At 58.5% G+C, this 9,277-nt stretch overlaps 1 protein-coding gene and 1 long non-coding RNA gene across 2 annotated transcripts; both read left to right on the forward strand.

Annotated features, from left to right (window-relative positions):
- The first annotated feature begins 1,920 nt into the window (after positions 1–1,920).
- LOC118691551 (uncharacterized) lies at positions 1,921–6,277 on the forward strand. Its single transcript, XM_036390781.2, has 11 exons — positions 1,921–2,017; positions 2,477–2,584; positions 3,234–3,305; positions 3,396–3,467; positions 3,549–3,647; positions 4,074–4,190; positions 4,514–4,585; positions 4,668–4,745; positions 4,833–4,934; positions 5,384–5,491; positions 6,145–6,277. Exons 1-11 carry the CDS (start codon positions 1,978–1,980, stop codon positions 6,240–6,242), a joined length of 966 nt encoding a protein of 321 aa, XP_036246674.1. The 5' UTR covers positions 1,921–1,977; the 3' UTR covers positions 6,243–6,277.
- A 585-nt stretch (positions 6,278–6,862) lies between these two features.
- On the forward strand, positions 6,863–8,359 carry LOC118691554 (uncharacterized). The gene is made up of 3 exons (XR_004981027.2): positions 6,863–6,926; positions 7,014–7,112; positions 8,293–8,359. It is a non-coding gene; the product is annotated as an uncharacterized LOC118691554 (long non-coding RNA).
- Positions 8,360–9,277: the final 918 nt, after the last annotated feature.

Below are 9,277 nucleotides of genomic sequence, written 5' to 3' on the forward strand. Positions count from 1 at the left end.
ATTGGCCTGAAGGTTCGGGAACCAAGGGGCTGGGGTGCCATGACAGGCAGGGAAAGAGCTGCAAAAAGGGGCGGGAATGGCATGAGGGACAATTTTGAGGGAGGGTAAAACCCATGGGTAAACCAACACAGGGAAAACGTGCAGGTACAACAGAATGAACCACTTAAAAAGGAATCAATAAAATAAATTCAAACTATAACAATCAAGAGCATCTTCAGCGACAGAGCCTGACCGACCAGCAATGTAAGCAGGAAAAACAAAAGTTTTGCTGAGCAATGGCCCTTTGATGAAGCAAAACATTTACAATCAGGGCAGTCCATTTGTACAGATGGGGGCACACTCTAGGGGTACAGCTGAGGCCATGAGGTCACAGCAGGCTCAGGGGTCACAGCAGGCTGAGGTCACAGTTGGCTCTGAGGTCACAGAGGTCCCAGACCCGGTGGTTGCACAGCAGCACGAGGAGCGAGCAGTCAGTCCTTGAGCACAACTGTTGCGGCAGCAGCGGCGGTGGCAGCAGTGGTGCTGCCATTGGGACAGCGGTGGCAGGACAGCGGTGGCAGCAAGAGCTGCGGGACTGGCAGAGGGCAAGGCACCATGGCCCTTGCTCTGCGCCTCTTCCTCCTGCTCCTCCTGGCCGTGGCCCTGCCTGCCAGGGCTGCCCAGGCTGCTCCGCTGCAAGTGTGGCGAGCAGGTGAGCCGGCAGCCTGGCTCCCCTTTGCCGGGACAGCGCTCCCTGCTCCCCGGGAAGCGCTGGGGATGGTTTTCCCCAGGCCTTTAGGGAGGGTTTCCTCTGGGGGAGGGAGAGAGCCCCCTTGGGCCCTGGGCAGCCCCTGTTTCCTCTCCAGGGATGTGTCACAGGGCCTGCAAAGAGGGTGGAGAGTGGCCAGGAGCCAGCCCAGAGCTCCCCAGGCCCCTGTGCAGTTTGGCCTTGTCCATTCACACCTGGCTCCCATAGCCTTACCCAACCCCCTTGCAGTGCCCAGTTCCTAGAGGCAGAAGGGGATCCCAGCACACCAAGGAAATGGTTCAGGTTTTTGCTCCATTCTAGATGTGGATCATGACTTGGAGGATTTGGAAGTCCTGGTGAATGACACTTTGAATGTCATGGAGAATGCCAGAGGCAAGTTCTGAATTTCCCTTTTTACTGGCAGAATAATCAATGCCCATGTGGCAAGAGCTCACCCATCTGCCATTTTAACGTTAAGTCAGGGCTGAAGAATTCTGAAAACCTTGCCCTGCTCCCTTCTGGAGCCCTGTGTGATGGCACAGGATCGCTGTCAGTGGGAGGAAGGAGCATTTACCTGTCCATCCTCCTCCCATGAGCAATGCCAGTGTGTCCTTCCGTGTGCTCTGTGCAGCCACGGAGAAGAGCAGGGAGGGTTGGGGCCGGGGCCAGGGCTGTGCCCCAGGGCAGAGTCTTGCCTGCAGCCTGAGGATCTCCTACAGTGCCACGGGAGCTGTTCTGTCCTGCCTTTCTTTGCAGCTGAACCTGTTGCTGAAGGTGATCTGGCTTCCCAACCCACATCCATGACTGAGCCCCTGGGAGATGGTGAGGGTAGGTCAAGGCCTTTCCCCTGGGAGAGCTGCCAGCTCAGAGCCCAAAGCTCGGCCAGGGGGGCATGGCTGCAGGTGCCAGGACAGAGCCATGCACGTGTGTGCCCTCGCCCTGCGCGATCCCCTCACCGCTCCTGCGGCTCAGTGGTGCCTGTGCAGCTGAGCAGAGATGGCAGAAGCTTCTGTGGCTGTTGAGTTACAGGGGTGTCTGCAGGGAGGACTTCTCCATCAGCTCGGCTGGATTCTTGGCACCAGCCCAGCTCCCATCGCAGGGGTGAGCAGTGTGTCCCTGCTGACCCCACAGGCTGAGCCCTGCTTTTGTGGCATCCATTCATGGGAAATGGAAATATTGTGCTCTAAGGTCCTCCGACAGGGAAGATCAAAGACAGAACAAACAAGATATCCCTGGAATCATCTGAACACATGAAGGAAATGCTGAAGAAAATACGTCAGAGAGGACAAGGTGAGAGTATTTCCCTCAGCATTGCCCTGGGGCTCAGCAGCCGGGGGCTTTGGCTGCACATCTGGACACGCCGTGCCCGGCACAGCGGGAAGGGATCCATGGCAGCCTGGCTGCCCCACTGCTGCTTCCATGCCCTGCAGGGCTGTTTCCCAGCCTGGCCTGGCTGCAGCTTCTCCCCAGCCTCTGCAGGAAGGCATTGGGCATCGGCTGACAGGCAGCCCAAACTGCACCACGGGCCATGCACACCCTGCACATCCCCTGCAATTTCCCTGTCTCTGGGCAGATCAGGTGTAAGGGCTGTTTGGAGATGGGACCAGTCGGGGACAGTCCCAAAATCCAGGGTGTTTTCTGATCCTTATCCGTGCCTTTCGCAACTATTGCCCCCTGAAGTTGTCACCTTCCCCATTCCCAGTGAGGAATGATCCCATCTGATCCCGCTGTCTCTTTTCCATTCTCCAGAAATGAAAGGAGAGCCTGTGCTGAAAGCCGAGTTTCCTGCAGGAAGCAGTGATTCTGTGCCAGCCTCTGCTGCAGGAAGGGAGGCGATGCCAGGCCCAGTCCCAGGAGGTAATTGCTGTGCCTCTGGGCCTGAGCCCTGCTGAGGCTTGAGCTGCCCTCTCTGCTGCTTGGCACTGCGGGCACAGCCCAGACAAGACGGGCACAGCCCAGAGGAATTATCCTGAGCAGGCTCAGGGCACTCGGGTACTGAGCTGTCCTGCTGGGCTCCCTCCGTGGGAGACACGTCCCGAAACCTGGGAGCGGCTGCACGGGGTGCCCATGGTGGGGAAAGGGCAGAGGGACAGAGCAAGGCTCCAGTGTGGCCTGAGAGGGCCTGGCCATGTGCCCTTGAGAAATGGGCAGTGTCCCAGCAGAAGGAGGGCAGGAGGGACAGAGGGAGGCAGGGATAGCTGTGGCACTGCCTGCTGCAGTTTTCCTCTGGGCTTTAGTGAGGATTTCCTCTGTGTGTGAGGGAGAGCCCCGAGGGCCCTGGGCTGCTCCAGCTGCCCCATCAGGGACATTGCACAAGGTCTGCAAAGAGGGTGGAGAGTGACCAGGAGCCAGCCCAGAGCTCCCCAGGCCCCTGTGCAGCTTTGGCCATGTCCATTCACATCTGGCTCCCACAGCCTTACCCAACCCCCTTGCAGTGCCCATTTCCCAGAGGCAGAAGGGATCCCAGAACGCCCTGAAAAATGTTCTCATCTGTGCCCTGTTCTAGATGAGGTTGCTGGGAAGGCTTCTCCATTCGATTGGCTGAATAAAGTTTTGAAGCCCTTGGAGCCTCCTGCAGGTATGTTCTCACTGTCCCACCAAGGAGTAATCTTTGATATTGACTGGCAGAAACAAGGTGACAGAAGCTTCTGTGGCTGTTGAGTTATAGGTGCTTCTGCAGGGAGGACTTTTCAAGCTCCTTTGCTGGTTCCAGCACACAAGCCCAGCTCCCATCGCAGGGGTGAGTAGTGTGTCCCTTCTGACCCCACAGGCTGAGCCCTGATTTTGTGGCATCCATTCATGGGAACTACTTTCTATTAAGGTCCTCCAAGAGGGAAGAACAAACCTAGAGGCGAGAAGAAATCGCTTGAGTCAAACGACATCTGGAAACAAATAGTGGAGGAACTGCACAAAGGGAATGGTGAGAGCATTTCCCTCAGCCTTGTCCTGGGGCTCAGCAGCCGGGGGCTTTGGCTGCACATCTGGACACGCCGTGCCCGACACAGCAGGAAGGGATCCATGGCAGCCTGGCTGCCCCGCTGCTGCTTCCATGCCCTGCGGGGCTGTTTCCCAGCCTGGCCTGGCTGCAGCTTCTCCCCAGCCTCTGCAGGAAGGCATTTGGCATCAGCTGACAGGCAGACCAAACTGCAACAGATCCTGAGATCCCCCACAATATCCTGGTCTCCAGATTAGGAAAGGGTGGTGGTTTGGAGCAAGGAGTGCTCTGACCCAGCCCCAATAATCTGGCCATTTTCCTGGTCTTTAAGATATATTGCCTCCTGTAGATGCCACCACCCAAATAGCGAACAGTTCCATCTGATGCAGCTGTCTCTCTTCCTTTCTCAAGAGATGGACATAGAGGTTCTGTGGAAGGCAGCATTTCCTGAAGGAAGCAGTCGCTCTTCGTTGCCAGCCCCTGCTGCAGGAAGGAAGGCAATGCCAGACACAGGCACAGGTATAGGAGGTAATTGCTGTGCTGGGCTCATCCCTTGGCAGGGCTCTGTGGCAGCAGCTCTTCCCCCAGGGCCTGCCCTTGCACGGCCCGGCAGCAGCCAAAGCTGGAGGCGCCTCTGGAGGCTTGGAGGCGTCTGGAGCTCATTCACAGCCCCGGGGAATGGGGACTCGTGCACCAACGTCCCTCCCGCTGCGGCTGCTCCGGAGCCGGCCCTGAGTGCCCAGAGGCCCAAGGCACAGGAGCAGCCCCGAGCGGGAGCCCTGCTGCGAGCCCAGGGCCAGAGCCAGTCCTGGCACACAAAGGAAACCGTTCTCATCTTGGTTTGCTTCCAGACTGGGATACTGGGAAGGCTTCTCCATTAACCTGGAGGTTTGAAATTTTGAAGCCCACTGAGGGTTCTGCAGGTACGTTCTCACCGTCCCACCAAGACGTAATCATTGACAAGTTGGCAAGAACCAGGTGACAGAAGCTTCTGTGGCTGTTCAGTTACAGATGTGACTGCAAGGAGAACTTCACCAACTCCTGGGCTGGATAGTGCTCACCAACCCAGCTCCCATCACAGGGGTGAGTAATGTGTCCCTGCTGGCCCGACAGGCTGAGCCCTGCTTTTGTGGCATCCATTCATGGGAAATGAAACTACTTTCTGTCAAGATTCTCCAACAGGGAAGCCCAAACATACGACAGACAAGAAATTCCAGAAGCCATTTGAAGTCATGCGGCAAATGCTGAAGGAAATGCTGCAGGGAGGACAAGGTGGGTGCATTCCCTCAGCCTTGCCCTGGGGCTCAGCAGCCGGGGGCTTTGGCTGCACATCTGGACACGCCGTGCCCGGCACAGCGGGAAGGGATCCATGGCAGCCTCGCGGCCCCGCTGCTGCTCCCATGCCCTGCAGGGCAGTTTCCCAGCCTGGCCTGGCTGCAGCTTCTCCCCAGCCTCTGCAGGAAGGCATTGGGCATCGGCTGAAAGGCAGACCAAACTGGACCACGGGCGAGGCACACCCTGAGATCCCCTGCAATTTCCCTGTCTCTGAGCAGATCAAGAGGCACAGTTGTTTGCACAAGGGAGTGCTCTGGCCCAGTCCCAAGAGCCTGGACCTTTTCTTGATTCTTATCCATGTCCTTGACAAGCATTGCCTCCTGAGATGCGCCCTCCCCAATGGGAAACAGCCCCATCTGATCCAGTGTCACTTTTCCTTTCTCCAGAGGTGGATGGAGAGGCTGTGCTGAAGGCGGCATTTCCCATAGGAAGCAATGATTCTGTGCCAGCCTCTGCTGCAGGAAGGGAGGCGATGCCAGGCACAGTCACAGGAGGTAATTGCTGTGCCTCTGGGCCTGAGCCCTGCTGAGGCTTGAGCTGCACTCTCTGCTGCTTGGCACTGCGGGCACAGCCCAGACAAGACGGGCACAGCCCAGAGGAATTATCTCGAGCAGGCTCAGGGCACTTGGGTACTGAGCTGTCCTGCTGGGCTCCCGCCGTGGGAGACACGTCCCGAAACCTGGGAGCGGCTGCACGGGGTGCCCACGGTGGGGAAAGGGCAGAGGGACAGAGCAAGGCTCCAGTGTGGCCTGAGAGGGCTTGGCCATGTGCCCTTGAGAACTGGGAGGTGTCCCAGCAGAAGGAGGGCAGGTGGGACACAGGGAGGCAGGGATAGCTGTGGCACTGCCTGCTGCAGTTTTCCCCAGGGCTTTAGTGAGGATTTCCTCTGTGCGTGTGACGGAGAGAGCCCCCAGGGCCCTGGGCTACTCCAGCCGCCCCTTCCAGGGATGTGTCACAGAGCCTGCAAAGAGGGTGGAGAGTGGCCAGGAGCCAGCCCAGAGCTCCCCAGGCCCCTGTGCATTTGGCCTTGTCCATTCACACCTGGCTCCCACAGCCTTACCTGACCCCCTTGCAGTGCTCATTTCCCAGAGGCAGAAGGGGATCCCAGTACACCATGGAAATGGTTCTGATCTGTGCTCCCTTCTAGATTGGAATCGTGACATGGATTATTTGGAAGCCCTGCTGGAAAATGGCTTGGAATTCCTTGAAGATGCTGGAGGCAAGTTCTCAGTGTGCCTTTCCTGAGAGAATAATCAGTGTCCATGTGGCAAGAGCTCACTCGCCTTCCATTACCCTCAACATAATCTCATGGTTGAAGGAATCTGGAATTCTTGACCTGCTCCCTTCTGGAGCCCTAAGTGATCCCACAGGATCGCTGTCAGTGGGAGGAAGGAGCATTTAGCTGTCCATCCTCCTCCCGTGGGCAATGGCAGTGTGTCCTTCCGTGTGCTCTGTGCAGCCACGGAGAAGAGCAGAGAGGGCAGGGGCCAGGGCCAGGGCTGTGCCCCGGGACTGAGCCTTGCCTGCAGCCTGAGGATCTCCTACAGTGCCACGGGAGCTGTTCTGTCCTGCCTTTCTTTGCAGCTGAACCTGTTGCTGAAGGTGATCTGGCTTCCCAACCCACGTCCATGACTGAGCCCCTGGGAGATGGTGAGGGTAGGTCAAGGCCTTTCCCCTGGGAGAGCTGCCAGCTCAGAGCCCAAAGCTGGGCCAGGGGGGCATCGCTGCAGGGGCCAGGACAGAGCCATGCACGTGTGTGCCCTCGCCCTGCGCCATCCCCTAACGGCTCCTGCGGCTCAGTGGTGCCCGTGCAGCTGAGCAGAGATGGCAGAAGCTTCTGTGGCTGTTGAGTTACAGGAATGTCTGCAGGGAGGACTTCTCCATCAGCTCGGCTGGATTCTTGGCACCAACCCAGCTCCCATCGCAGGGGTGAGTAGTGTGTCCCTGCTGACCCCACAGGCTGAGCCCTGCTTTTGTGGCATCCATTCATGGGAAATGGAACTACTTTCTCTTAAGGTCCTCCAAAAGGAAAGACCCATGGTACTGCAGCCAAAACATCTCTTGACTCAAATGAATTCCTGAGACAAACACAGAAGGAAGCACAGCATGGACAAGGTGGGTGCATTCCCTCAGCCTTGTCCTGGGGCTCAGCAGCCGGGGGCTTTGGCTGCACATCTGGACACGCCGTGCCCGGCACAGCAGGAAGGGATCCATGGCAGCCTGGCTGCCCCGCTGCTGCTTCCATGCCCTGCAGGGCTGTTTCCCAGCCTGGCCTGGCTGCAGCTTCTCCCCAGCCTCTGCAGGAAGGCATTGGGCATCGGCTGAAAGGCAGCCCAAACTGCACCACAGGCCTGAGATCCCCTGCAACTTGCCAGTCTCTGAGCAGATCAGGAGGCACAGCTATTTGGAGGAGGGAGTTTTCTGGCCCAGCCCCAACGGCATGGGAATTTTCCCAATCTTTACGTGTGACTTTTACAAGCATTGCCTCCTGAAGATGCCACCTCCTCAATGGGGAATGTTTCCATGTGATCCAGCTGTGCCTCTTTCTTTTTCAAGTGATAGACCAAAAATCTGTGCAGAAGGAGCCACACCCTGGAGGAATAAGTGGGTTGGTGTCAGGCTCTACTGCAGGAACAAATGTGATGCCAAGCACAGGCACAGGCACAGAAGATAATTGCTGTGGCAGACTCAGCAGGGCTGTGTGGCAGCAGCTCTTCCCCCAGGGCCTGCCCTTGCATGGCCCGGCAGCAGCCAAAGCTGGAGGTGCCTCTGGAGGCTTGGAGGCGTCTGGAGCTCGTTCACAGCCCCGGGGAAAGGGGACTCCTGCACCAACGTCCCTCCTGCTGCAGCTGCTCTGGAGCCAGCCCCGAGTGCCCAGAGGCCCAAGGCACAGGAGCAGCCCCGAGCGGGAGCCCTGCCGCGAGCCCAGGGCCAGAGCCAGCCTTGGCTCCCGACTGGGCAGGGGCTGCACTGGGTCCTGTCAGGGCCTGACTCTGTCCCCTGGGGCTGGGGGAGCTGTCACGGGGCAGGGAGGGCCAGGGCTGGCACTGGCTGCTCAGGGATGGGTTTGGCCCGTGTCCCTCCAAGCAGTGACTGCCCAAGCAGCTGTGCTGGCCCCGGGCTCCCCTCCCGGCCTGCTGGGCTTTGTTGGGTGGCACAGCCTGTGCCAAGGGGCGGCAAGGTGCCTGCAGGCCCCAGCTCTGGGGGAAACGGAGAAGGTCCTGCCCGCATCCTCCATGCTGCCAGCTCAGCAGTGCAGCACAGCACGGGCTCACGCTCCCCTTTGCTCCCACAGGTGCAGCCGGCCCCACCACATGTGTTCCTGATTCCCAGAAGGGCCTTGGAAGGGGTTTCTGTAAGGGAACAGGCTGCTGGCTAGGGTTACTGGCAGGCCTGCTTGTTTTGGAGCTTATCTTCATGTTCTCCTGCTTTGGAATCGGGTATTCCTGGAAGAGAAATCGGTGAGTGTTTTGTTGCTCTCCCTCTCAAACAGCTTCTTTTGAAAGCCTGGAAAGGAAACATTCCCACTGAGGCTGCAGTGGAGTTGTGGCCAGTCCATGATTGTCCAAAGAACTCTGCTGAGGGTTCTGCTGCTGCCCAGAGCTTTCATTGGCCTCTTAATTGCTGGGCCTTGTCCTGGGGGCCCGCTGGGGCTGCAGCCAGTGCTGGTGCCCACTGAGGCTGCCTGGCCAAGAGCAGCCCCAGGGGCACAGGGCAGAGGCAAAGCAAGGTGGGGAGGAGAAAGAGCAGGGACGAGATTGCCCTTGAAAGGCAGAGGCGCTCTGGGGCCCACTCCTGGCCAGGGAGCCTGCCCAGAGCCGTCCCCTGCTGGCCGGGGCCTTGAGGGACAGCTGTGCAGCTGGGCCAAGCTGTGCCAGCAGCTCCAGCCGTGCTGGGGAGCCTTGCCAGCTCTGGGCCCTGCTGTGCACCAGGCTCCCTGTGTGCCACTGGCAGCTGGAGCCTAAGCCACGACGTCTTTACACAGGCAACACCTTGAAGAAAAGTTGAAAGCTGGTGGCTGGTCACAAGACCTCTACAGCCGGAAGAGCAATAGCAGCACCTCTGAGTCTGACCAGTTTACAGTTGTACCTCAAAGCTCTGTGGTGCTTTGAGGCCACAGGCCCAGCCCTCCATCTGAGGCCGAAGGTGAAAGCACCAGGAAAGGATTTGGAAGTGCTCAACTGACCACGGACCAAGAGCATCCCAAATCAGCTCTTCTATTGCAATAAAGAGATGGAGCTGTCACCCCAGTGTCTGGGTGGTAGCAGCAGCAAAGCCCA

This window comes from Molothrus ater, chromosome 11 (genome assembly GCF_012460135.2).
Source record: "Molothrus ater isolate BHLD 08-10-18 breed brown headed cowbird chromosome 11, BPBGC_Mater_1.1, whole genome shotgun sequence".
NCBI lineage: Eukaryota > Metazoa > Chordata > Aves > Passeriformes > Icteridae > Molothrus > Molothrus ater.